The sequence below is a fragment of the Toxotes jaculatrix genome, chromosome 8 (assembly GCF_017976425.1).
Source record: "Toxotes jaculatrix isolate fToxJac2 chromosome 8, fToxJac2.pri, whole genome shotgun sequence".
In the NCBI taxonomy this organism is placed as follows: domain Eukaryota; kingdom Metazoa; phylum Chordata; class Actinopteri; family Toxotidae; genus Toxotes; species Toxotes jaculatrix.
This window is the reverse complement of record NC_054401.1, coordinates 14,115,163-14,143,015: the sequence shown is the minus strand read 5'-3', so window position 1 is coordinate 14,143,015 and position 27,853 is coordinate 14,115,163. Positions and strand designations below refer to the sequence as shown.

Genomic DNA, 27,853 nt, shown 5'->3' with positions numbered 1-27,853 from the left:
ATACTGTAGAAAAAGGGGAGGAAAAATTGGAGCCTAAAGAAGAAGAAAAGAAGGAGGCTGCTGAAGTGAAGGACAAAGGGACAGAGGCCGGAAAGAAAGAGGAGGAAAAGGTTGACAAAAAGGTGGCAAAGAAAAAAGAAAAAGAAGATAAGGTAAAGAAGAAGGAAGAGGAAAAGGCAAAGAGGAAAGCAGAGGAAGAAGAAAGGATAAAGAAGAGAGAAGAAGAGAAAGCAAAGAAGAGAGAAGAAGAAAAAGCCAGAGAGGCAGAAAAAGCAAAGAAGAAAGAGGAGGAAAAGACCAAGAAGAAAGAGGAAGAGAAACCGAAAGAGGAGAAGGCAAAAAAGAAAGAGGAGGAGAAACCAAAAGAGGAGTCAAAAAAGAAAGAAGAGGAGAAGGTGAAAGAAGAGGCAAAGAAGAAAGAGAAGGAAAAGGAGGAGGAAAAGACAGAGGAAAAGCAGAAGAAGGAAGAGGAAAAAGGGAAGAAAAAAGAGAAGGGGAAGAACAAGGGAAAGAAGGAGGGGAAGGAGGTGAAAGGGCCAAGTGAGGAGCAGGTCAAAGCGCCAATTGCCGCTCCAGAGCCCGAGCTTAAAACTGAACCAGACATTGAACAGGCTCCAGATCAGCACTCGATAAGCAGCACAGAGACACAGGTGAGTGTGACTCTGTCAAACAGATTGAGATTTTGGGAAATGTGATTATTTGCTTTCTTGCCCAGATTCTATGAGCGGGTTCATACCACTCTCGAGTCAACATGAAATATTGCAACCTTTCTGCGGATATGCATAGAAACAGCTCTCCGGTGTACAAAGCCATACTGCAGATTTAATTGTAGTAGAGGGACACGTTTTTTTTTTTCTTTCTAATGAATTTTTAATGATGTCGACAGCTTTCTCAGCGAAAGTAACCATGCTGGGTTGTGCTGAAAGCTTGGTCTAAACCAAAAATGATCTGTGCTGCTTTGAGCTAGTGCAAGTATCAGCAGCAGTATGTTTGCTGTTTACTCAAGATCTCTAGTTGTTAGGGCTGTCATCAACCCCCCCCCCCAAAAAGTACATTGTGCCCTCCCACATTCTTTTCATCTGTACTGTACTTTGCTAATGTCTTGTGTTGACTCTACCAGCCAGCTCAAGAGGAACACAAGGAAGAAGCAGCGATAAAGACGGAGCCTGAAATAGTGGAAGAAGTAAAGACGGAGGACACAGAGAAAAAGGAGGAAGAACCAGCAGAACAGCAGAAAGAAGTCGAGGGAGAGGAAAAGACAAAGGAGGAGGCAAAGAAGGAGAAGCCTGTAAAAGAAAAGAAGACAGAGAAGAAGACAGAAGAAGCCAAAGGCTCCAAACGTCAGAAAACCATGCAGTGCAAAGTCACCTTACTGGATGACACTCAGTTTGAGTGTGAGCTTGATGTAAGAGACCTCCAAAATTACAGTATGTTCTCTGCTGTTTGTGGAACGGCTGTCACTCCAGTTAAACATTAATCTGTTGTGCGTGACTGAAGAATAACTCTCTCTCTTCCATTGTTTGTCTGTCTACATGTGTCTCTCTTCATCATTTAGAAACATGCTAAAGGTCAGGAACTTCTCACAAAGGTGTGTGACCATGTCAACCTGCTGGAGAAAGATTACTTTGGTCTCGCTAACTGGGAATCTTCAACCAGCAAGGTAGGCTCTTTTTTCCTTTTTACACTGCAAAAGCATTTAACCGGATATTTTACATGACACTAACGAGAAACTGGTCGCGAGCAGTTGGTAATATTTTCTTTCATTTTCCGCAGACATGGTTGGAACCCACAAAAGAGATCCGGAAACAGGTTTCAGGTGCTGTCTATGAGTTTACATTCAACGTGAAGTTCTACCCTCCTGATCCAGCACAGCTTACTGAGGACCTCACTAGGTGAATGTCTCTAGTGTTAAAGGAATAGTTAGACATTTGGGGAAAATGGGCTGTGCTAGATAAGAATATTGATACCACTCTTACATCTGCTCGTTAAATATAAAGCTTGAGCCAGCAGCTGGTAAGCTGAACTTAGCATAAAGAGAGAAAGCAGGGGGAAGTGCTTGCCCAGCTCTGTCCAAAGGTAAAAAAAAAATTCTGCCTCTACAGCTCAGTACTTAAGATGTCATATCTCGTTTGTTTAATCCGTATCAGAACTGAATAGTAGGAACAACAAGTTGTGGATTCATGGGGAGTTGTGTGCTGTAACTATGTCTTGGCTGGCAGTCTCACAGTGATGTGAAGACCTCGGGAAGTCACAGCCTCCAGCTGTTGTTCACCGAGACGTAGTTACGGCATGTAAAACCACTACTGGTTGCATTTCTGTTTTCTGCACAGATGAAACAAATGAGATATAATTAGACATCTTTAGTCAGCGGTGCTGGTAGGTGGATACCCCCCCCCCCCCCCCCCCCATCCCCCCACTCGGCCCCACTTATGCTAAACTAATCTAGCTGCCAAGTGGCTTTAGCTTCATATTGCGCGTTCAGACATGACAGAAGTCTCGATCTTCTAACTCTCAAGAAAGCGTGTTTCCAGAAATGTCATCACTACAGTAAAATGTTATGTAACCTCTCAAAAAATACAGAATAAAAGAAAAAAAAAGGTTTTCATGCCCTCTGAAATTAGCTCATTTTTTTCTTTCACATCTTCTCCAGGTACTTCCTCTGTCTCCAGCTGAGGAAGGACATTATGCATGGTGTTCTTCCCTGTTCCTTTGTCACATTGTCCCTGCTGGGATCCTACACAGCCCAGTCAGAGATTGGGGAGTATGACCCAGAGCTCCATGGAACAGACTATGTTAAGGATCTGAACCTGGCCCCTGGACAGAGCAAAGAACTGGAGGACAAAGTGATGGAGCTGCACCGCACATACAGGTACTCAGACGAGATGGGAGTTGGTTGGAGCAACACAGCGATGACAATCTTTAGCTAATGTATAACTTTCATTAAGTTTTCAAGAAGTCTTAAAAAAAATTCCGGACAATAAAAGATATCTTTTGAAAGACACTACTCATCTGTGTGCTTCCAGGTCAATGAGTCCAGCTCAGGCGGACATGCTGTTTCTGGAAAATGCCAAGAAACTCGCCATGTATGGAGTTGACCTGCACCAAGCCAAGGTGTGTTAGGGTGTTTTTTTTTTTTCTTTTTAAGTATGTTACCTACTTGGGTTAATTCTTTGTGGGTTAACTGGTGGTGCAGGTTTTTCATGTCAAAGTCCCCAGTTCACTTATGTTCCTTTCATTTTTAAAATGCGTGTCATTATTTTGCAGCAGCATGCTTGTAATACATCAGAGGCATCCCGATTTTAATTACAAAATTGATGTCAACCCCCCCTCTCAGAAAAAAGGAGAGATTAGTAACATTTTAAACTCCATGACCTCAAACTCCATCCCTCATAGTGTGAGAGAGTCTGCCCCCCAGTGACCGTTTAGTGAAAGTGCAGGGTTATTGTGGCAGTATGAAGTGATACAATATCAAAACTGTTTCACCCTGTTTTTGGGCATGCAGGATCTGGATGGTGTTGACATTACGCTGGGGGTTTGCTCCAGTGGTCTGATGGTTTACAAGGACAAGCTGAGGATCAACCGTTTCCCTTGGCCCAAAGTGCTAAAGATCTCTTACAAACGCAGCAGCTTCTTTATCAAGATCCGGCCATCAGAGGTCAGTCTGAATTACTTTTGTTGTTCTGCTTTTTATACATTTCTTGTTTTTCTACCTCATCCCAACTCCATCTCCTATTCACCAACAATTCCCTCTTAATCTTAACCCTCCTGCCTTAACAAGCCTTGGAATAGTGTAAAGAATTTACTGTTTTTAATTACCTATAGATTAACTGTTGGATTTACTCAATTGTTAATTTCACTGGAGCCATTCATTGGACCTATTCTGTATTCTTACACTGAATTTACCACTATAGTTTAATATTTACATATAATGTTATTGTTGGATTATAATTCCTTTGTTCACATTATTCTTAACTGTTGTGGGCTTACAAAGCACATGGAGGCATTCTATATAATTTTTGTCTACACACATAAATTTCAGTTTCAGTTTGAGTTAGATTTATTCAACAACAGATAATATAAACAATTTAAGTTTTGATACTAGACAAATCTGTAAACTTGGATCTTTATAGGTGGCATTTGAAGTAGTTTATACAACAAAGATTTTAGTTGTAATTATTTTATTGTCTTCCAGAATTGACAGGATGTACAGTTTGTTCATTCGACCCAGTTCAGGGATATATGTCATGTTTCATGCTGCATAGAATAATGTCTTCAACTTAAAGTCATCTTATTCAACCTTGACTTAACATTTGTTTCTTCCCCTACAGCAAGAGCAGTACGAAAGCACAATTGGCTTTAAACTGCCCAACTACAAAGCCTCAAAGAAGCTGTGGAAAGTTTGTGTTGAACACCATACCTTCTTCAGGTAAGAACAGGTCGTTCTCGCCTTATTCTGAAAGATACTTCTCTGCTTGGCAACAGAGGTCATTCTCAGGTTCTGCCTGTCCACTAGATAATTGGCTAACTGGTTTCCTCAGCTTAATCCCAATATTGGCTCCGTGACAGTTTAACCACAGAGGAAAAGCTGCAAACCCATGGTCCTAACCTTAGAATTAAACCTCAAAGATTTTGTCTTCTTAATAAGATAAAGGTCAAACTTGATCCTGACGTTGTTACAAAACAGTGCCAATTTATAGTGAATGCAAAATCCTGTAATGTGATTTTATATAATTTATATTTGGACCCCTGGTGTGTGGGTCTGTCAGTTTGATGAAATTGTCAAATTGATTAAATATTGGATGGATGAAATTGAAATCATTGTATCTGTCCTTTAGGGTTTCAACAGTGGAGCCTCCCTCGTCACGTCGCTTCCTCGTCTTGGGCTCGAAGTTCCGGTACAGTGGGCGTACTCAGGCCCAGACCCGCCAGGCGAGCTCCATGATTGACCGTCCAGCCCCTCGCTTCACACGCTCTGCAAGCAAGAGGCTGTCCCGTAACCTAGATGGAGGTATGTGTAAGTGCATGAACCGCTGTATCACACCTGTATCTCCTCTAATAAAAGCTACTCTCTGACTTGTTTCACTCTTGAAGCTGGAGACGACACTCTCCAGTTTCTGCAGCAACTCTCAGCTTCAACCAGAGCTGAGGCTGATGATTGGTCATTGCTGGCATCTGACAAACCTCAGCCTTCTCCTGAATTCACAGGTACTGGGAACTGTGTGGAAGTGTGCCAGCACTTTTTTTGGCATATTTGCAGCATTCATTTTATTCTTGCTCACAAACAGCCTCATCACATTATTTAACATGCCCATCCTTTCTGGATCACTTGCTTTCATCCCCATAAACCTTTGAAGACATTGCCTTTCAGCTTTGGCACAGATGGTTAAGTTGTCTTTTAGGTGACCTATTCTGACATCTGGAAAATGACACCCACCTTGTACTTTCCCTGGCACGATCCCAGGGTAGCTTTGGTCACTCTGAAAGAAAAGGCATTTCCTCACATGCTTAACTACATACGGGCCTTTCCAGTCTTGAGACTTCTGTTCCTCTTTTTCTTGGCATTTTCAGAAGTTGCTGCTTGATGTGTGTTGCGCAACAACAACTTTCATTTGCTTGTAGCTTTTTGTTCAACTTTTTAACTGACTGACTCACTCATTACTGCTCATTACTCATTAAAAGAGGATAAAGCTGGAACTTTAAACGCTCAGAGCTTATGGCCAGTTTTGCCCTTTTTGTCTGGCCTTTTCTGAAGAATGAGAGGCATCTTTCATTCAGCTTTTTACTAACCTTAGTCAGTAGTCGGATACAAATGCTTGTCATCTGGCTTGGTCAAAAACACGCTTGAAGCACTGTGAAGCGTTCACAGCAGCCGTCATCGCTCCAGCAAAACATGACATAACTGCTATCACCTCGTCGTCTCTTCACAGCCAGAGGGGAGTCTTATCAGACTGTCACTCAGTCCTGGGAGGAGGGGCAGTCTGTTCAGGCAGTCACTGTAACCTGGCAGGACACAGAGACTGGGCAGACTGGCTCTCAGACCATCACACAGTCAGTCAGCCAGCCATGGCAGGACCTGGCATCTGATGAGCAGCAGGAGCAAAAAACAAAGGAAGACAAGTGGTCTGCCCTTCTCCATCGTGATCCTCCTTTTCCCTATGTCCCACCTTTCGATTTTGTGAAACAGCCAGGTACCTTCACTTGTAACACCTGTCAAATTGTAATTTAACATTTTGCCATTAGGAATACTAAACCTGCTGTCCCTATTACAGAGACAGTTATTGTCAAAGAACATTCATCATTCTCATTACCCTCCATGGCTTTCACTGAAACCACACTTATACCTTTGTTCTGCTTTTTGTTTTTAGCTGTTGCGATTTGAGTTGATTTTCACACTTGGTATGAAAGTGCTGAATAGTGCTTCTCTGGTTTTGTCAGCTAAGCTCAGCTTGAGAGAAGTGAGCTCTATGAACAGGCTCTTGCAACCTGCGCTGAAAGAGCAAGACAATTGGTTCCTGTACTTTGACCGAATCTTCAGCCCGTCTTCACTTGAGAGTGTTGAAAAACCATGTGAGTTTCTTTGCGTGATTCTGTGTGGAAGTATGACCATAAACGTTTATGAAATTTGAATAGATTTAGCAAAATATGGAAACAGCCTGCATTATTAACCAAAATTTAGTTTGCTGCATAGTTTGTAAATTTACCTTCACCTCTGCTCCCAGTCTCTCCCCTAGTCCAGTTCCAGCTCCAGGAGAAGGATGAGCAGGAACTGACCAGTGAGGAGGTCATTGAGAGGCTTCAGGAAACAGTGACCTTGGTAGACAAACTGACAGAGGCGGATGTTTTGGAAAGGAGGTTGAGGGAAGTGAGGGATTTGGAGGAAAGGCTCCAGGAAGTGGATGAGGTGGCAGAGAGACTTCAAGAAGTAATAGAGGAAGAATTGGGGAAGGAAGAGGTAGACAAATTAAGAGAGGAAGAAGCAGCTTTGGAGAAGCAAGTGGAAGGTCAAATAGAAATAGTGGTGAAGAAATCAGTGAGGAGAATAGAGACAAAAGTGGAGGATGAAGTGGATGAACTGGAAGAACAAATAAAGCAGGTGTTTTTACAAGGCTTGTTGCCTGATGAGGACGAGGTTGAGGTGAAACAGGAGAGTGAAAAAGAGTTGACAGATGAGAGCCGGTTTGGCTTCCCAGATGTTGCTGGTACCACTTCTGTAGTGGCATATCAGACAGTGGCGCGTGCAACTAAGAAGAGAGTGACTATTGTAGATGAGAGAGGGCAACAACAGGAAGATACAGACATGCAGGGACAGGCTGGTGTAATAACAGAGGAGAGATTAGAAAAACGAGAGATGTGGCGTAAGACTGAATTTCTGGAGGAGAGACCTGAGACAGAGGTTACAGAGACTGAGGTGGAAGATAAAGATGTTTGGTTCATACTTTTTGGCCGCCTTCCATACAAAGCTGTTTTCAAACCACCAGGTACAGTATATCATTATGCTATGGTTTAGATTTTTACTAACTTATGTAATATTTTAATATCACTGCAGTTTCCCTTTTTTGGTGTACGTTAAACATTGAACAGACACGCCCTTTGTAGATTCAGTCAAAACCAGTAGTTAAAGGAGAAGTTAACAGGCTGGTTTTTAGCTCATTTTGACTGCTCTTCCCTTTTGCTTTAAAATAAAATGTGATATTTACGAAAGGGCTGTGCAGGGCACAGGATTATCAGGTAGATCCAGTGTCGTGGAAGTAAAGACAGTAAAGCTAACATAACACATTTGGTTAACATAGATGTCCTAATGGTGCAAAAGGTGGAAAAATATGGGTATCACAGACTATAAGAATGAAAAACAACAATCATTACAACAAACATTATTAGCATATTAGCCAACTAGTGTTTTTTCTTCTTTTCTGGTACTGATACTTCTGATAGCTACTACAATGAGGTGTTTTAGATGACAGACTGCACAGACTTTGCAGTTTTAAAGATATCTATACCTTGGAGATGGTGTCTTGCAAGTCAGAATCTATATAAGCTTTTTTTTAATCACTTCATGTTTGCTCCCACATTCAAAGATTCTTTGTCTTTAATCTCATCATTAGTTACCGCTGTGGATAAAGGCAAGTATTTCTTCTCAAAGACTGAGATTACAACAGTTGAGGAGAAAACAGAGATAGTAGAAGAGAAAGTATGGCCTGCACCAGAGGTCCCACCACCACATACCATCACAGCCAGAGATGATGACTGGTTTGTGTTGCTGGATGTTGTTCCCAGAGAAACAGCTTATATACCACCAGGTACTGCTAAAATCTGCTTTCGCCTTTTGTTATGCCCTGTATTGTGTTTGCAAGTTGTGTTAAAAGTCTTTCTGTCCATATCAGTTATCTGGAAGGAGCGAGACCAGATGGAGGCAGAAAGTTTTGTCTCTGTGGTTGGAGCTGCAGCAGATAAGGAGGTTAGAGAAGTAGTTGTTGAAGAGAGAAAGATCATAGAAGAAGCACCAAGACGTCTACAAGAAATTCCACCACAACCAGTGACAGCCAGAGATGATGACTGGTTTGTGTTGCTGGATGTTGTTCCCAGAGAAACAGCTTATGTACCACCAGGTACTGCTAAAATACGCTTTCGCCTTTTGTTATGCCTTGTAATGCGCTTGCAAATTGTGTTAAAAGTTTTTCTGTCCATATCAGTTATCTGGAAGGAGCGAGACCAGATGGAGGCAGAAAGTTTTGTCTCTGTGGTTGGAGCTGCAGCAGATAAGGAGGTTAGAGAAGTAGTTGTTGAAGAGAGAAAGATCATAGAAGAAGCACCAAGACGTCTACAAGAAATTCCACCACAACCAGTGACAGCCAGAGATGATGACTGGTTTGTGTTGCTGGATGTTGTTCCCAGAGAAACAGCTTATGTACCACCAGGTACTGCTAAAATCCGCTTTCGCCTTTTGTTATGCCTTGTAATATGCTTGCATATTGTGTTAAAAATCATTCTGTCCATATCAGTTATCTGGAAGGAGCGAGACAAGATGGAAGCAGAAAGTTTTGTCTCTGTGGTTGGAGCTGCAGCAGATAAGGAGGTTAGAGAAGTAGTTGTTGAAGAGAGAAAGATCATAGAAGAAGCACCAAGACTTCTACAAGAAATCCCGCTGCAGCCATTGACAGCCAGAGATGATGACTGGTTTGTGTTGCTGGATGTTGTTCCAAGAGAAACAGCTTATATACCACCAGGTATTGCTAAAACCAGCTTTTGCCTTTTGTTATGCCTTGTATTGTGTTTGCAAATTGTGTTAAAAGTTTTTCTGTCCACATCAGTTATCTGGAAGGAACGAGACCAGATGGAGGCAGAAAGTTTTGTCTCTGTGGTTGGAACTGCAGCAGATGAGGAGGTTAGAGATGTAGTTGTTGAAGAGAGAAAGATCATAGAAGAAGCACCAAGACGTCTACAAGAAATCTCACCACAGCCAGTAATAGTGCCAGCCAGAGATGATGACTGGTTTGTGTTGCTGGATGTTGTTCCCAGAGAAACAGCTTATGTACCACCAGGTACTGCTAAAATCCCCCACAATGCTTCACAGCTTTATCAAAGCAAGCAATCATCCTGAGCTTTGCAGATGCTCTTATTCTTAAAGAAGAGCCTACTGTCCATAGTGTCTGAGGATTTTTATCTCTTTTGTTGTAGTTGCTGTTGTGGAGCGTGCTCAAGTGTCACCAGAAAAACGTGTCTCTCTGATTAAAGTAGCAGCTATTGAACAGTGGGAAACAAGAGTGCAGGTTGGGGTGCTGGGTGAAAAGCGAGTAGAAGCACCTCCACGGGCTGTGAAAGAGATAGAAGATGACTGGTTTGTGCTGATGGATGTTCCCATGAGAGAACCATCATTTGTGCCACAAGGTATTGCCAATTTTCTCTCATACCCATTCCTCATTCCCTCTCTAAAGACTTACACGCTCATTGTGTCACCTTTTTAGCTTAAGTGTCTTACAGTGTTCATTCATTCTCTTTGTCATTAGTTACCATGGCCAAGTATGTTGAGATTTATCCCAAGGAAAGCATTTCTGCTGAGTCCAAGAAGGAGGTTGTAGTTAAAGAGATTGTGGTTCGGAAAGAGGAAAAGAAGCTTCCCATGCAAATTATTCCAGAGCTGAAAATATCTCAGCCAGTGAGAGAAAGAGACGACTGGTATCTGCTGCTGGATGCTGTGCCTACAGGTACATGCAGCTTTCGAATGTCTTCATTTTCTTTTCACACATAATGCACCAAAGGAGATTCTGTAACAAATTAAATATGTGTCAAGCAAACTATTTCCATTTTAAAAACATAAGGCTTTTGTCTCTTAGCCGTATTACCATCGGGTATTCTGTTAATATGCTTGCACCCCACCAGAATTCACTCTGAAGTTGTTTTTAGGGCTGAACATTTGTGCAGTGGACATACTAGTTGTCAGTCAGACCCTCTGACTCTGTCTGTTTGTGCTAGTTGCCCCTGTTGACATTATTCCGGAAATGAGGAAGGCGTCTGAGATTGAGGTGACAACCACAGAGACTAGAGCATGGACGAAGATGATAATTGGTGTGGACCGCAGGCAAGACCAGACACGTTTGTCTGAAATTAGACCAATCCAAACTGTTCCACCGTCAGAGAGAGAAGACGGAGATGATTGGTTTATCCTGTTTGATGTCATCCAAGAAAAGCCTCTCTTCGTACCACAAGGTACAAGGCTGCACCTGATTCATTTACATTTTTGCTGTGTGTCTGTTGCTGTGGTTTAACAAATTGTGGGTGTAACTGCAGCCACTGAAGGAAAAGTGGAAGATGACTGGTTGCTTCTTCTGGATGTGACCCCTAAGAAATTTGATTTATTCCAGCTATACATACAAACATTACAGATTTACTTTGACATTTGACCTTTGACATTTGATCTGCCCCCCTTTTATATGCACCTACTGTGTCTCAACACCAGGCAGCCATTTTTATTTCTCATTTAACAGTTTTATTCAGATTTACCTGGGCAGTCCATTTCACAGTAAATGCAGGTGTCCTAATCATTTGTACTTTGTTTCCACAATAATACCTGATTGTATATTTGTATTAGTCGCTGTCCCTGAGCGCATCCAGCTCCCGGCAGAGGTCAGACCTCCAACCGCTGTGGCCAAAACAAGGAAACCACTGTTTGAGAGACGGATCCTGGAGGAAAGACAGCCACTAAAACATACATATGTCAATGATGATTGGTTTGTTCTACTAGATGTTGACCTCAAAGAGTCAGGTATTTTTTTTACCTTCTATTTTTTTTTTATACCTGTTTTGGTTTGTTGTTTTGCAGATGAACAGCTCACACATGGTCACGCTTTCTTCACTTCATGAAACGCTTATTAGCATTTGCAGCCTTATTAACATTTACAGGATGCACTGACCTCTCTTTGCAAGAGATTGTGTCCACAGGTGGCAATGCACATTCACTGTAACCCAAGGACCTCTGACCATGCTGCGTTTTGTAGACTGAAGAAATATTGGTCTCTTAATCTCAGCATTTCACCGGTTCAGCCTTGTTGAGCTTTTTAGCTCTTTGCAGCCTAACATCATCTGCCTTTGCTTTCATCATTGGATCAAAACAAGAGTCCAACTGCGCTTTTGCTTTCATTCCACTTTGCGAATATTCACTTCTGGCTCGCCTCGTGTTCTGATACATGCTTGTCCTTTATAAAAGGGAGTCAACAAAGCATTTAAGGTACAGTATACCCCTGCAGTGTTTGCACTTATCTGATCACATCGAGGCTTGAGAGTGTAAGTATGATGTGGCTGTTTGCATAGATGCGCAGTTGTGTTTCTGTTTTTTTATATTTATTGCTTCAATGTCCATTTTACTCACTGAGAGGATTTGATCATGTCAAATGTGCACAGAATCCTATCGTTGCAGAACACATTGTGCTAAAACACATTTCCTTTTATTCACATTTCCATTTGGTCTGTATTGTGTCCAGTGGTGAGCACACAGAGGGGTGCCCGTCCTGTCAGTGCTCCGGTCTTCTCCCAGGCTGCTCTGGCTGAGGCAGGGATCCCCATGGCCCCCTTGGACCAGCCCCAGACCTCCACTCCAATCAAGACCAGCCGCAAAGAGGAAAGAAAGCTGGAGGTCACTGTGGAAGCTGTGGAGCCCTCAAAAATCGAGGATGTGGCTGAGGTCAAGGTATTCAATTTCTGTGATCACTGTTTTACAAGTTGGTGATATAATTTCAGCAGAAGTGTCAAAGTTTATGAGCCACATAAACCATGTGTTCTTAATGGGGTAGCCGGTGGCAGTGAAAGATCAACAAATTATTTATGATGTCTATAGGTATTTTGATTTCAGATAATCCTCACTAAAAGAAAAAAACTCCTTTATTTTAAATACTTCTAGTCTTTAATAATGTAAGATGCTAAAATAGCAAACAGAGATTGTTCTCTGTCTCTGAGTGTGAATGGTGTCTCTCTTGCTGCTGTAGTCAGCAGTGTGGAGGGACCAGGGGGAAGTTGACTCTTCACTGATATCCACCATCAATGGGGACATTCAGGTTAGTGTCAGACACTGGCCTCTTGCATGTTATCCCATAGAAGACATCTTTCAACTTTGGCTGAGCTGTGAGTGTTAAAGCCAACTGGCAGAGGATTTTAACATGTGTCCCTCTCTCCTCCCTGGGGTAGCACGAGTCAGAGGTGACAAGCACGGAAGTGGTGCAAATGCGAAAGGTCAGATTCTTAGCCCTGTACATGTTTCCGTAGCCATTTCTCCACCTCCATTCTGATGATATCAAGCTTCTCATCCACAAGACTAATTTCACCCTCTTCTCATGTCGTGCTTCCATACGGCTAGGTCTTAAAAGAAATCCATATCAGGTTCAAGTTGTATACATGTATATTTTAAGAGGCAGAAAAATGTACAAACAGATATGATGTAAATGTACGAACAGAATATGTAAATACTGAGTAACCTAAAAGAGTAACTTCAATATGCAGAAACCATGCTTGTCTCAGAGTATGTTTTACACAGATAAGCTGTTTAAAGTTGACAGGGTATTCATTTCTTCTCATTGCTTGCTGTTGTTGTAAACCCTGGAATGTACACATGCATGATTATAGGTTAAATGCACTTTACTAAAAATGGGCATGATATATGGTGTTTTATTCCATTTCTGTCACTCCACCATCCTTTATTTCTTTGCTTATTATAAAAAAAATTAATCTTAAGTCAGTCCTGTAGTACCTTAGGTTCATTGCTTTGTTAGTACTTTGCAGTTCGGCCACTGTGGTCACGTGTCCCCAAACTATTTTGCATGCAGGCTCCTCACAACTCTTGTTGTATTAACACTTTAGTGAACTTGGTAGTATGCATGTCCAAGGTGTGGCAGTTTGATGCCAGCTTACAGGAAAACTGAAACAAACCCACACTTTTTTGTTCTTTTCATTTTTCACAGAAAAGAGCTAAGAAAATTGAGGGTGACTCAATTTATATGAGACATAGCCTTTTAATGTTGGAGGTTTGTATCCCTTCTGGAGATGTCAGTCTTTAGCTGTATTTTCTTGCCCTTTGGCACACTGGCTGCTGTTTAATATCACGCTTGCATGTGGCATGATTCACACTTTTTGCATCAGCGTTAATGACTGGCTGTAGATTACATGAAAAATGTGTGTGTGTGTGTGTGTGTGGCAATGTAACTCTAATCGGATTGTTTCAGGAGACTGCTGTTGAACAACAACAAATAATTTTACTGGGTTGTGGTCAGGACTCTTACGTTTGCATTGGTTTACAAAAAAAACATATTAAGGATGCTGCGCTCCATAGCATCTGTAAACTGTCCCTGAAGATCAGCCCTGGGAGAAGGTTGATGAGCTAGGGCCTAAGCAAATCACAGACAGCAAGAGCTTTTCTAAGTTTTAGTTCTTCAAGCCAGGATCCACAAGCTGCTCCATTTTTGTATAGTATATTTTTTTTTCTAGATCATCAGTATTCTCCTGTTCCTGCTTCTGCTTTTTCTTCCTCCATTTCATTTTCTAACTTGCCAGTAACACATTGCACTTTCTCAGCAATTATGCAAAATCTGTTGACCGTAGAAGTGAAAATCAAAATAATTACACATTTGGCTGTTATGTATGAAAGGAATGACGTTTTGGAGAAACACTTATCATTAAGTTGTTCTTTAGCACCACAAGAACTCATGAATAACAGTTAAGAAACACCTCTGTTGATTAACTGGAACACTGTCTGCAGTATGTTTGGTAAGATGGTTGTCAGTATCTTGCAGTTTTCCATAAAGATCAACTTAATGCTAAATGTTGCCAGATCAGTGCTGCTACTGTTGCTTTTGTTCATTTGTGTTAAATGAACGGGTTTCCATTTATACTGAGGCTTTATCTTTGACAACTTGTGCCGTGTCTGCTACCATCACCTTTTCCGCTCTATGATTTGCAGCCTGTTTTCACGATATGTTTCATTGCAAGCCTAATGCTATGAAATAGATTCTTAATGCTGTGTTGTGTAGTTAATAGCTTCTACCCACCCAGAACACCAAGTGATAATCAACTTTGATAAATCATAGCACGGACTCCTCTGAATCTCCACCGAACCTTTTTTCTATGAATCTCTCTTTATAAGTCTGGCCTCATCAATCAGCTGTCAGACTTAATTTACATTTTGAAAAGGAGTCGCTTATAATCTATCAAGAATCCTCATAGTTGATCATAATTTATGTAATTTATGTTTGTTTAGAATCACCAATTAACCCTGCTTCTGCTTATTTATTTAATCAACAAAAAGTCAACAAATGTGCTGAAGGAAAGTAACATAATCTAACTTTTTTCTTTATTCTCTCCTGTTTGTTAATCTCTCCCTCTCTCCCAACTACGAACATATCCTTCATCTATCCTTTCCCTCCCCATCCACTACCTTCCCTACCTTATCCTCACTTCATACTTTTACTCCCCTTCCTGTTTCCTTCCTCCACTTGTCCCTGCCAAATTTCCTGTGACCCTCTTCTTGTACCGCATCACCACGCTGTCTTTCCCCTCTCAAATTTCCTCCGTATAGGAGTTCAGTAAACCTCAGGAGGATCTGCTCAGGCACCATGCCAGCATCAGTAAGCTGAAGAAGAACTTCATGGAAGCCGTCCCGGAGCCCAGGCCCAGTGAGTGGGACAAGCGCCTATCCACACACTCTCCGTTCCGCACCCTGGGTATCAATGGTCAACCTCTGCCCAGCGCAGATGGGGTAAGTTTTACAAAAAAAACACCTGCAGCTAAATAGTTGGTTTAGCTGAAGTCTGCCAGTTCAGAAATCGGAGGCAATTGTGCCAATAAATGAATTTTCAAATGAATGAACTCATTAAGATGACCGATTCCTGAACTGACTTGGTTGCATAAATTTGCCTCACCACTTCTGTTTTCCATGGCTCTGCATATTCAGAGGTACTTGAGTGGAAAACATCACTGTGCTAATGTGAGCAGTGTGCATGGATGTGTAATGGAACAGAAGAACCTGAAATTCTAGCGAACATCCTGTGTTTTTCTGCTTAAAACATTTATGTAATTTTAAACATTGAATTGTGAATTTAAACATTGAATAATAGCCCCCCCTTTTATTTGATGAATATATTCAAACATAAGAAAATGATACAAAAGGGGATCAGGCTCTTCTAGTTGTCATTCTTGGTTCTCGGGCAGTTTGAGTATAATGGATTGTGCGTGCATGTACAGACCTATTCAGGACAATAGCATGTGGTATGTAACACATGCATGTGTATGAAGAATGCGGTTTGACTTGTTGAATAGGGTCTGTACTTTTGTTCTTTCACCTAAAAAACTGATGTGGGTGAGGTGATATGGAACATGTTTAATCCTCTGAGAACTCACCTTGGATGCCTCTGAACCCTGACACGTCCATACTGCATGACTGACAAACTGGACTTTGAAAATGTCCTGCATGACTCAGAGATGACCACTCTCTGGAATATTTGCACGTTCTGACCGTGAGCAGAATTTGCTTTTTCTCCCTCTCCTCTGTCCTTCCTTCATTGTTAAGCTTTCATTTTGCAGTTAAAACCTTTTTTTTTTTTTTTGCGCACTTTCTTTTCACGCTGCTTTAACATTTTTATGGCTGCTACTTTCTCATAAGTCTTGCTTGTTTTTCTGTAAAGAGATTAGGTCTCATTCACAGTTGTATCAGGAGTTTTTGCCCCATTCTCCCTATAGTAAATGATAAGAAGGATTCCAGTATGAAACTAATATAATTATTGTTACACTAATAGTTAATTTGCAGTTAGAATGATCACATGAAAGCTTTTAAGTGGACCAGAAACACAACCCCAGTTGAGTTGATCTGCTGTCTCATGAATAAAAAGTATGATCTATCGAGGTTCATTTTGCATGCCTTTCAGCGAAACATTAATTCAAGTGCATAATAACTGCTCCAGACATGAAGCACTTTTACACTTGGAGATTAATGCCCCCAAAGTATATCATATTGTCAGGATGTGTTAGGGTTGCACTGAAATCAAAGCAAAGCAAAACTGACACCTCAGAGCCTGCAGTGAGGAAATGAATCGGAGCAAACGTACAAAGCATTTGACAGAAGCAGTTAAAAATATGACAGTGGTCAAATGTTGTCTGCCTAATGGAGTGGACACACATTGTCTATGCTCAGTATTACAAGCTAATTAGTCTTTCACTGAGGGTAAATGTATATTATAGGACTAAGACTAAGGCCCCTACTGTGAAGAAAGTAGATATTGACAGCACAAAATGTCGGCTTGCGAGATTGACACACAGCAGCAGATCTGGTCCTGCTAGACACACACACACGTCACATACGACATATGAGCCAATTTAACATCCTCAGACTAGAGGCCTAAGCTCATTCTGGCTAGACAGGCTCAACTAACCTTGTCTAACTGAGATAGTTTCGCTCTCAAAAACTATAAGATTCCTTTTTTTTAATTACTACAAGTGTGGATGACCATCTGTCTTTTCAGTCTGAAGTGGAATGTAGGACATGGAAATACAAAAGTATGCATGTTAAAATGCATGTGCCAATAACATTTCCATGCTCTGGACAGCAAAAATTGCTATCAAAATAATATTTCTGTTAAACACTTCTGGTGTGCTATTAGATCAAAATTTTATATTTTTTTAAAAATCAGTTACTGCCCAGCTGTGGCTTTTACAGTTCACTGTCGGTCATTGCAGACATTTCAAAATTCCTCCCTCTCATCTCTCTTCCCCACTCCTCCTCCTCCTCCTCCTCCCCCCCCTCAGTTTGTCATCCGCCTCCCGCGCGGCCCCCTGCTAGACTTCTACTCCAAACGCAGCTGAGGGGCCGTCTCGACCCTGCGGAAACCCCACACAGGTGTGAGTGTGACCCCGTGGAGACCGCACCTAGTCCATCTACCCATCAACCTCTAGCTTTCTCTTCTCCTTCCTCCTCCTTCCTTCGCCTCCTCTGCAACTTCACTGTAGCATTCTTCACCTCTCATTTCTGCTCCACTTGAGAAGCTGCTCCCCTTGTTTTTTTCTCTGGCCTCTGTGGAAAAAAGACTTTCATTCCTTCTGTTTCCCACTGCAGCACAGTTTCGCTGATTTCTCCAGTCAGAAACAGACGAGTTCTCCAAAGACTGATAAGGACTGAAAATGACAATCAACCCACTACTCTTTTGCATTTTCTGTGATATTGTTTGGACTTTAAAGAACCCAACCAATCAACTAATATTACCTGACTGTTATCTGGTTTTTAATGTCTGACCATATCACTTTGAGTCTGCTTTTATACACATTTTTAGGTGCATTTATATTGTCAGTTGTCTTTGGATAAGCTGATCACTGTGATGTGATTTTTTGGGATATATATACTTTTCCATGAAGTAAGCACTGGAAAACATTAATGGGAGACTTGCATTTCAGTCTGGTTACTGGGAATATTCTTTATCACCATATAGTGTCTCCTGTGGTGGGAGACCTCGAGGCAGCTTAATTGTAATACTTATTAACCTCTTTGTCCTTCACCAGTATTTGGAAAGGAAGTATGTAGCAACTTCAAGACATTTCTTGTTGCATGACTTTTTGACAATCAACTTTGAACCAAAGAATAAAAGGCATTCCATATACAGCACAGATGACTGTTTGTTCCTTTCAAGGAGCGTAGATTTTGTCATTTAAAATTCAGATTTTCTTTAAATTCAACTATATTATGTCTAAGTCCAGGCTGTACTAATAGTGTATGTCATTTGCGTAATCCCTCCCTCTTGAATGAAGATTCAAACAAAAGAAAAATATCCATTTCATTTTGACTCACACTAAATTATAATTCATTGATGAAATATTCAATATGCAGCTAAACCTGTGTTCAGTATCCATTTTATTTGGTCATCTACAGTAGTATGTGTTGTATGGAAAAGGGTAGATTGCGGCCATCCTGCTGCACATGGCCTGCAGTATGTTTTGTTAACATGTCGTTGCTGTTGCATTAAAACAGTGTTGATTAGACCACCACTGTCTTCCTATAGTGGTGTAGTGCCTCATAAAATGGATAACATTTGTACATATCTATGCATAGTTGCATATTTTTACCTTGCATGCATACATATTTATAATCTTTGTAAATCTGGCTTGCTATTATGTTGGTAGGAAATACTTCACCCACCCATGATCACATAGTGACTATGTTTTGTCTTTTTTAGAGTGTGTGCATTAGTTCCCTATGCAATGGTTCAGAGACTTCACATGAGGAAACCAGCAGCAGTCTGGGCTTGTCAGGCATACCCAGGCCCACTGTGTGCCACAAGAGTGAGCCTGATGGTGCCGAAGCCCACGGTGCACCTGCTGAGGAAGAGTCATGTGATCAAGACGAGGTTGTAGTTTTTGAGACCTCCTTGGTGCCCATCATAGAGGTGGAGATGGCGCAGTTGCCTTCCTCCCTCGAACCCTACTGTAAAGCTTTAGATGAGACCCAGGAGGAAGAAGGATCATATCCCGGAGTGTCGGAGTGCTCTGGGAGGATAGTTGGATCTTCCCCAGCCTCCTATTTCAGGAGCGATGGTCCACAGGTCATACGCTGCTTCCAGGTAGCCTCCTGACTCCCTCAGGGTGATGCTGATTCTGTCTCTGCTTGGCCTCTGTATGATTTAAAGACTGCCACACTTTCTCACTCCTTTGCAACACCAGTACATCAAACTTGTGAATCTGTAAAGGGAGCATCAGTGTGGTGTGAATTATGCTTATCATAATCAAATGTATCTCTGGTTGCTGCAGATGTGTTGCACAGTGGTGTGCTAAGTTCTCAACTATGGTGATGGGTCGTTTTAACACTAGCACATTCTTCTCTGCCACGAAACGTTTCTGGCGCATTGACTTTCATCATCTTTCCAACCCACTTATAGCTTGATATTTTCCATTTCCTTTTCCCTTCTGTAATAGTTGGTGGTGGGAAGGGAAATAACAAGGTTGTTGTTTCCAAAAATCTTAATCAAAACAAATTTGGTGAGAAGAAAGGGCTGTTGCGGTGAAAATCGATCCACACAGCAATGGCATAGAAGGGAATGCATGGTGTGAAATAAACTGGTTGCTGTGAGGTGCGAAGTGTCTGGTTAAACAGCCACTCATGGAGCTATATATGCTCCCATCCACAGCCCCCTCTGGTGCAGACCCAGACAGTCACCATCACAGCTGTCTCCAACTCCTTACCCACTGGCATCTCCACCACAGAGGTTCCTATCGTCCCGACCAAGACCTTCACCTATGAGTCTTCAAAGGTAGGGGCTCCAGCACCTGCTCGGCCCAGATCTGTCTCAGTTATATTGCATGGAGGAGATGGCAGCGCAAGCTGCCTCTAAGCAGGTCTGGGAGGACCAGGCCAGGAGCTCCAAAATGGTTCATGAGGCAGCACAGCACCTTCTCTGGCTGCAGCTCAGGGTCACATAATCTAAAATGATTATTTAGTCTACCTTTTCTTTGGTGTTTTATCACAGGTGACAGTTGATGGGACAGACGAGGACAAAGACGGCACAACTGTGTCCAGCTCCAAGACCATTACTTCGGAGGCCACTAGTGGCACCACGGTCACCACCACTACCACTCACATCTCAAAGGTCAGCGGGACAAATCCTGCTCTTGCCCTTTCAGCTTTATTTCATTATATGGTTCTCAAGTTATATTTTTTATTCCCTCTGACAGGTAGTGAAAAGTGGATCTTCAGAGACTCGTGTGGAGAAGAGGATTGTCATAACTGCAGACTCTGACATCGACCAAGATAAGGTACAAATCCTCTTCCCATGACACAAAGTAGGAATGGACAGAATATGAGAAAAACTTTATTTGCTCTCTTGTTGGATGCTACAGCCAGGATAAGGTCATCTTAGCTTAGCATAAATACTGGAAACGGGGAAACACCTATGTGCACCTATGTGCAAATATCATAGCATGGCAAGAAAGTGTATTTCCCAAAGTGTCAAATTATTTTGACAATTCAAGCAAATATAAGTACACTTAATGTCTTTCTTGCAGGAGAAACATGGCGGAGCATCAGCATTGTAACTGAATCACCACCTTCATTTATTCCTTTGACTCTCCACCTCTGACACCCCTTTATCAGAGTGCAGCAATCAACACACACTGACCAGCTCTATCTACACACACATATCTAAAAAGAAATCTCTCATAAATCTGCTCGTAATGTGATAACCAAGTAGATAAATGCTAGCTTTTTTTTTTTATCAGCTGAGCTGTTCATTGTAGTTGAAAGGAGGACTGCGCACATCTTGAGTTTTGATTAAATGCTTATCCTGGTGTTTGAAAAGCTAAGCGAATACACTTTTATTGGTTAAAACACAGCATTTTCAGTTAAGTGATCTCAGCTACGTTTGCTTTTAAATGCTTTTATTTTCCTAGTGGTTTTTACTTTGTTAATTTTATACAAATGCACTGTTTCCATTCTAGTTTAGACGCCATTATCAGCATTTATTCCCTTGGTGCTGCTAGGGGAACGTTAAGACTACATTCAAGGGAACTCTTGTTTTTGTTGTTGTTTACTTGTCTATTTAATTCAGGAAAGACATTTTTTTTAAATGAAATGACATACCTCGCATCAATATGTGAACAAAGATATTCTGTGCTCAAATTTCAACTTTGTTTGGCTTTGTTCACTGCTCAGGTACAAAAACAAAAACCTAAATCTTTTCTTTCCCAACCAGCCAAGAACCGGTAGCCTACACATTGTTGTAAAGTTTGAATTAAAAATTGATCTATTTTGAAATATTTCTCTATTTTATAGAATTAATGCTTTTATAGTGTTTGTACAAATTGAGGTTTTTAAGTTATTCATATCCATCTGCTGAAATTGTAGGTTACCATTGTGCTGTTTACTGAATTTTGAGTCTCTAATTAAGACCTTACCTGTCTTGCCTGACACCCCTGAATCATTCTTATTCGTTTCCTCTCGTAGTCCACCAAGTTTATCAAACCTTTCACAAATTACATGACAACGGAGTGCTTCCCTCAGCCCTGTGTTTTATTCAGTAGCATAGTCGACATAATTGCTTCAAATATATTTGGTTGATAAACGTTTTACAAGCTTTGGTCTGTTCATCTCAGGTTTTGATATTCTTTGTAAGTACAGACCTCCATATGATTGTACGAGGAATGTCCATATATGTATATCCACCCCTACTTTAAAGGTACCTTTATGTTCAGCCAAGTGAGGTCAGTTAATATAAAAGCTTGTTTGTCACAGTAACCACGCGTGTAAGAGGTGAAGGCAGCTGTCCCAGTATATGTGGCTTTTCTCTCATAGAAGCACAAGTTGTCTTTTTTACATGTTCTACTATACAGTAATTTATTTGTAAAGTAGGAAGACGTTTCATGTGATTTGATGTACTGTGATGTTTCAACACAAGCTTGTTTCCAGGCTTCCACTAAAGATGTCACAATGTTAAATATTGCATTAATTATCAACCAAGTTTGTAAAGCCTTTTTACCATATAGTCTAAGTAGAATGCTCTCTCACTTGCTGTTTTCCTTTACCTTTCCATAGAGGAGAAAAAACTTAAAATATAAGAATCCCTTTTAGATAACATGTTTGTTAGCAAACTTTTTTTTTTACCCAAAAAGAAGCCATTGCTATTGTAGCGACATGGACAACAGCAGCAAACTCTCCGGGAAGAAAAGGTAGAATTTCACACAAAGAAAAATAGTTTTTAGACATTGGAAAATATTGTTGCTTTGTGACTTAACCCTGTCTTTTTATGAAAAAAAATAAAATATGCATTATTTTGCATTTTGGCGGGCTGTGTATGTGTGAAGCACACGTGAACGAGATCTTGGTAGGAAATAAATATTTAATGCCATTCACTTGTTTCATAGTGGATGTTGCTGCATTGTCAATCAATGCCAAGCTCTTGAGGGGAAAAGGTCTCACATCTGTCTAAACTAGCTATACCATTCATGTAAACAAGATGAAACTACAAATACGGAATTATCAGGAAAAAACTATTAGTTTCACTCAAGCACAAACCACTGAATTTCAAGGAAACTGGACAGTATAAAAATAAAAGTGAAATCAAGCATAGGTCCATTTTAAACATGAGCTCTTACTTCCTGTCTGTAATTTCATATTCATTGTTTCTTGGAAATAGCACCTCCTTACATTTATAAATATTGCTATCTTCAAATAAAAATCCTTGAATCCTTAACAGAATACAATCTAATGAACATTCCAACATTTGTTCTGTAGCACAAGTTCATATGATTTGATGCAATTTAATTTCAACTGAAGTACTGAATGACTGTATCATTGCAGTGATAAGGCAAACCTGTCAGGGGCTGGTGGCAAGATTTCCCATTACATTCAATCACCTGCAATTAAGCCACAAAGCCAACTGTAGTCTTCAGTTTCAGTTTCAGAGCTAAAGCCACTTTTTTCTTTTAGAGAAGCAACCCTTAATGAGAAAAGATTAACTGACATCAATTAAGGATCAATCAGGAGATTGATCCTTTAAGAATAATAAAAATGTTTAATATACAAAAAACTAACTTGCTCAACTGTCACACTATTTCACTAAATGACAGATAAAGGCGTTTATCAACACGGAGGTGAGTTTGTACAGGCATTTATTTGTAATATATAATCCACTGCTTCAAACAAGTAGTAAATGACAAAGTCTTTTGAGTCCACTGTCTTTGTCAAAGCAGAATACTAACGAATTGTCTTGACCGGGCTCTTGAAACTTGATGCAGCTTGAAGTTGAAGTTGATAAGCCATTGGGTGAATCTTGAAACCATATAGCCTAAAATAAATAGAAAAAACAAATTAAAACATTAAAAACACATTAACAAAAGTATATGATGTGGCCAAATGTGTTAATGTCAGTTAATGTTAATGCTAATGATAAATGACAGAGTCAAGTCAAACAAACCTTGGCACAAACTGGTTGGCGGGTCGCTTTGGACGATACTCTGGGTGCACCATGAACAGCATGTGGGGGAACCCTGTTCCAAAATAGGCTCCATCTGTGTGGTGGTGTCTGGAGGATTTAGGGGTGTACACGTCCATGCACTTTGGGCAATAAAGCTTCACCATCGCTTCCCCTGGGATGTCTGACAAACCTACATCAGGACAAGAGGTAAATGATGAAGGAGTTTGTCTTCATAACCACTGACAAAGTCACAGGTGCAGCACGGTTGTTGTGTAAGGGAGAATTTGTTAAATGTGAAATTTAAGAAAAGTCAGACTTACCAATAGGAAGCATTGGCTGATTCTCACAATAGACTCTGGGGCAATAACCAAAATCCCCTTGTTGATACTTTTCCAGCTAGAGAAAGCAACACATTTAGAAATCACAGGTGATTCTTGTCATAGTGCACGTAAGAATTTGAAGTTATTAAGTAGCTGCCTACCATCTGTGCAATGCCTCTGTTTGTGAGGATGTAACGTGCATGTATTAGCCCATAGAGCATCTCTGCTGCCTGCTCTATCAAGTCGCTCTGGTTCGGGTTGTCTTCAAGTTCCTCATCTGTCAATTAAAAACAACTCAGGCAGCTGAATCATTGTCACCACTTCATCTAATTTCACATGAAGGCTACTTCCTTCGGAGTCTCACCTGGCTCCAGGTCGAGAATCATGTCCAGAGCCTGGCGATAATGAGGCACCTGCTCATTTAAGCCTGTCAGGTTAAATTTGTCCTGTATGTAGTCCTCATCAACCTGTAACACAGCAGTACAAGACAATGAATGGCAATTAATTGCATTAATTACGGTTGCAACAGCACATTGGCACAGCACAGAGAGGAGGAAGATTTACGTAAGAGCTTAACAGGATTACTTAGATGAACGCAAGGAGTTAAAATTAGAGTTGGACTGTGTACACACTGATGCCAACACTGATCACAATATTCCTAGTATTTTTATTTTAAGTGCTTTTCCTTTCACGTGTCTCCCCAATGTGCTTTTAGAGTGAGAAGGCTCCATGTGCCTCAGCGGATCAGATTAGCAGCAAACATCAGAGGGACGTGGCTGTAACAGGTAACGTTGACTTATAAGTCTCAATGTAAGACCATCAAACTGAACACATCATTACTGACAAGGAAAAGCATTATATGCATGAAACTTAGCTGCCCTTTCAAGTATGTGTTTATGGCAATTAAAAAGTGTAAAGTATGTACTGTTACACAGGAAGTGCCAGCCCAAGAATATTTAATATAAGATACAGTTGAGATTAAATGTTTCCTCTGAACCAAGGCAAACAACAACAAACAAAACAAAAGAAAAACGTGTAAAAATTACAAGGTGTTCTCACAGAGCTCAACCCAGAGAAGAGGCTTTTGCAATCTCCACTCTCAAATCCCAGTTTAAGAATGAAAATAATCCAGGAGACTAACCTCACAGAAGAATTCATTCCCTCTCAGTCCACAAAACCAGGATATCCAGGACACCTCCTCTGAGCTGCTCATCCTCCTGACAAACCAAAACAGAGCTGCGGTGTACAGGGGTTCATTTAACACCCTCACTGGTTGGCTAACAGCTAAAAACCGGCAGTTCAAATTCTGGCGATGTAAACTTTACAAACAAGGACTTAACATTTTATTACACCATAGACACAACAAGCTAAATCAGCTATTTCTGGGACACTTGACAAAAAATGTGATTTATTTTCTGTAATCTTCAATTTGCTTTTTGAGTTTGTATCTTTAACCTGCTACCTACGCTAGCTATTGATTTACCCGCTAGCTTGCTTGCTAGCGTTGGTTAACGTTAACACGTCTAAGGGATAGGGTGGAAATCAATTATTGTACATGAGGCGTGTATTTAAAAGTACTGTCTTTTGCCTGTGAATAGTTAATTACTGAAAGTCACTTTTACTCACCTTTATCTAGATTTGCTAACACATTAACTTGCAAGCTTGCCCACCTCGTCCTCGCTCCCTGGATGACAAATACGTCTTCCGGTCATACGCAGTTTTTCAAAATAAAGTTCCTCATGACGTACATTCCATTGACAACCGCAATGAGAGGAAGTGTGTATCAATGTTGATTTATGTGTACCCATTTCAGTAAGAACAGGAACAGGAATATGTTCAAGTGTTAGCCTAAACTGTTGGCCTTTACCTTTAGATAAAAAAGTGATATTCCTATATTTAATATATCACTATGTTATTTGTATTTAACTCAGCAGACAAAACAATATTATATATAGTGAGTATGGTACTATAGCATTTACAAAGGATTAAGTTGCCACAAGATAGAATGGACAAACATTTTATTTAAATTCCATTAATTCACAAAAATTACACTTTTGACAACATGTTTGACTTTTCCCTTCTGACATGAAGTTTAAAGCCTTAAGGTGATGTTTAAATCTGAAAAAAGGGATGGAAAGCTCTTTCAGGGCAGGTCTGAAAAGGTTTTGCGGCCAGGTGGTCCAGCATCTTTCTGCTCCTGTTCCTTTCCCATGCCTTCAAACATCAAGATCCTTAAATAAAGAAAATTACATGTCAGCTCCCATTCAAGACATTATTGTAAACAGATTTAGACAGTATAGATTCAGTACAATCATCTGACATCTTAGGTTATTCTATCAGGCACTTAAGGCTCTTTTCACAGTAAGCCAGTATTTTGGCTTAGTTGATTTTGGTAACAAATGTATAATTTGATCAGCTAGATTTAGGTTTGAGGCTGTCAACATAACCAGTAACTTCATATAAATTTGTGAAAGTCACTTGCTTATTTTTTTTTTTAAACAATTTGGAGGCTTAATCTCCCATTATTTCACTCCTGTGACCTGACTTTGGGTTTCCCCCCACTCTCTGTTTCATACTATTTCATACTTACAGTTTCAATATTGCATTTCTTTTTCCCAGCATCATATTCAGGAAGTCATTGTAGCTGATAGTGTCTTTCGATGATCCTCCAACCACCTCAGACATCATCTTTTTCAGCTCCAGGTGAGTCTTAGCCAGTCCGAGTTTTTCCAGCATCCGTTTTAACCCCATTATGTCTTTAAAATTGATAATTTAAACAAAGCAGATAAGTAAAAGGACCTTGTATAATGTGTGAGGACATCTTTGTTGTGAGTCATTACTGAAAGCAACAGTGGCTCACTGTAACCAAGAATATTTTTAGGGCTGTAAAACTGCTGCAATTTTACCTATTTCTCCTTTGTCGTTAAGATCAAACTCCATGTATTTGTCTGTAATACAAAAAAAATATATAGAATCTCACTGCAAAATCTATGACAGTGCATTTAATGATAAAACAATTCACTGAGTAGTGATAGGTAGCCCATGAATACTCACTTTTAAACATTTCAAGCTTTGACGCAATGTCTTCCTCTTCTGCATATTTGGGATCTGAGAGAAAAGCCTAGAGCCGTAATAAATAAATAATAAAAAATAAATAGAGTATGTTATTGTTATTATTATTATTATTACTATCACGCTGATGTCATGTTTTTGTTTCCAGACCCTGTCTGTAGCAAACATTTCTCTCTATTGTAACCTGACTTTGCCCAAAGATATCAATTATCAGTTCAACACACCTCATTGACAGAGTTCAGTTTTTCTTCCTGTTGAGCCTTGAGAAGACCATATGCTTTACCGCCTGTGAGAAATAAACAACCAATTCACAGAAGTGTCACAAATGACCCATTACAAAAATGCAGAAGACACTGCTCTTTTAACTACACTGATGAAACTGTCTGTTCAGGCAATAAAAACAGTAAAATAGTAGTATAAAGTAGCATAATTGTAATATGACAGTTCAGACATAGCAGAAAGAAGTCAAACTAACCTTGAGCACTGTTGTCCATGTCTCTGCACAGCGCTGAGAGACTGTGAAAACTAAACTGAGAGTGTGAAAACTTGCAATGGCGTTTCTTTAAATCCAGCCAGAAGAGGAAGTGGGGTGACAAAGTTTCCGTTTGCATTAGTGAGTTTGCTGTGTTGTATTTGAGGTCGCAGCAAATAGAGGTCAGCTGTAGGATGCCTGTAATAGAATTCACAGTTATTCTGAGTGTCACCTAACAGGTCAAGAAAAAAACACAACTGTATTCATGAGTAAGAGAAGTTTGCATAAAGGATTCCTACTGAATTTGCTCATTCAAATTTATGAACTCACGCGGTTTATATGAAGAAGTGATGTATTTTTACCATCACAACAGTAAGATGAAATTTTACTTGAGGAAGGACAAATGATGCAGCAAGCAGAAGTGGCTTTGCAAACAGAGAAACACTCATTGCGCTGCAGAAATAATTTGCCTATGAGACATGTTTGAGAAAAAAAAACTGTAAACTTTTTATTACACAGAAATTGCAGTTTCACTGAGACTGAGGTCCTCTTTTACAGGAGCACCC

General features: G+C 40.5%; 3 protein-coding genes across 18 annotated transcripts; 1 reads left to right on the top strand and 2 right to left on the bottom strand.

Annotated features, from left to right (window-relative positions):
- Window positions 1-421: 421 nt before the first annotated feature.
- On the top strand, window positions 422-22,285 carry LOC121186532. Of its 16 annotated transcripts, XM_041045288.1 has the most exons (32): window positions 422-650; window positions 1,121-1,405; window positions 1,556-1,660; window positions 1,774-1,892; window positions 2,651-2,869; window positions 3,024-3,111; window positions 3,503-3,655; window positions 4,329-4,426; window positions 4,836-5,008; window positions 5,092-5,205; window positions 5,928-6,188; window positions 6,436-6,567; window positions 6,720-7,478; window positions 8,103-8,297; window positions 8,382-8,606; window positions 8,691-8,915; window positions 9,000-9,224; window positions 9,309-9,539; window positions 9,676-9,885; window positions 10,005-10,202; window positions 10,471-10,704; window positions 11,087-11,260; window positions 11,976-12,181; window positions 12,477-12,545; window positions 12,676-12,720; window positions 13,446-13,508; window positions 15,056-15,235; window positions 18,696-19,079; window positions 19,644-19,766; window positions 19,983-20,102; window positions 20,188-20,268; window positions 20,518-22,285. In XM_041045288.1, the coding sequence occupies exons 2-32, from the start codon at window positions 1,352-1,354 to the stop codon at window positions 20,545-20,547; spliced, it is 5,493 nt and encodes a 1,830-aa protein (XP_040901222.1). In that variant the 5' UTR covers window positions 422-650; window positions 1,121-1,351; the 3' UTR covers window positions 20,548-22,285. The 16 variants fall into 16 exon arrangements, with proteins under 16 accessions (XP_040901222.1, XP_040901220.1, XP_040901224.1 ...); XM_041045286.1 differs by lacking the exons at window positions 422-650; window positions 5,092-5,205 and having other exon boundaries at window positions 1,207-1,405; XM_041045290.1 differs by lacking the exons at window positions 422-650; window positions 9,000-9,224 and having other exon boundaries at window positions 1,207-1,405.
- Window positions 22,286-22,946: 661 nt separating this feature from the next.
- Window positions 22,947-25,459, bottom strand: LOC121186541 (casein kinase II subunit beta). The gene is made up of 7 exons (XM_041045309.1): window positions 25,370-25,459; window positions 24,885-24,960; window positions 24,108-24,210; window positions 23,905-24,020; window positions 23,744-23,819; window positions 23,424-23,613; window positions 22,947-23,294 (listed from the first exon to the last, which is right to left on the bottom strand). The coding sequence occupies exons 2-7, from the start codon at window positions 24,954-24,956 to the stop codon at window positions 23,204-23,206; spliced, it is 648 nt and encodes a 215-aa protein (XP_040901243.1). The 5' UTR covers window positions 24,957-24,960; window positions 25,370-25,459; the 3' UTR covers window positions 22,947-23,203.
- A 285-nt stretch (window positions 25,460-25,744) lies between these two features.
- Window positions 25,745-27,393, bottom strand: LOC121186543 (allograft inflammatory factor 1-like). The gene is made up of 6 exons (XM_041045311.1): window positions 27,291-27,393; window positions 27,040-27,101; window positions 26,798-26,864; window positions 26,650-26,691; window positions 26,334-26,499; window positions 25,745-25,974 (listed from the first exon to the last, which is right to left on the bottom strand). Exons 1-6 carry the CDS (start codon window positions 27,307-27,309, stop codon window positions 25,887-25,889), a joined length of 444 nt encoding a protein of 147 aa, XP_040901245.1. The 5' UTR covers window positions 27,310-27,393; the 3' UTR covers window positions 25,745-25,886.
- Window positions 27,394-27,853: the final 460 nt, after the last annotated feature.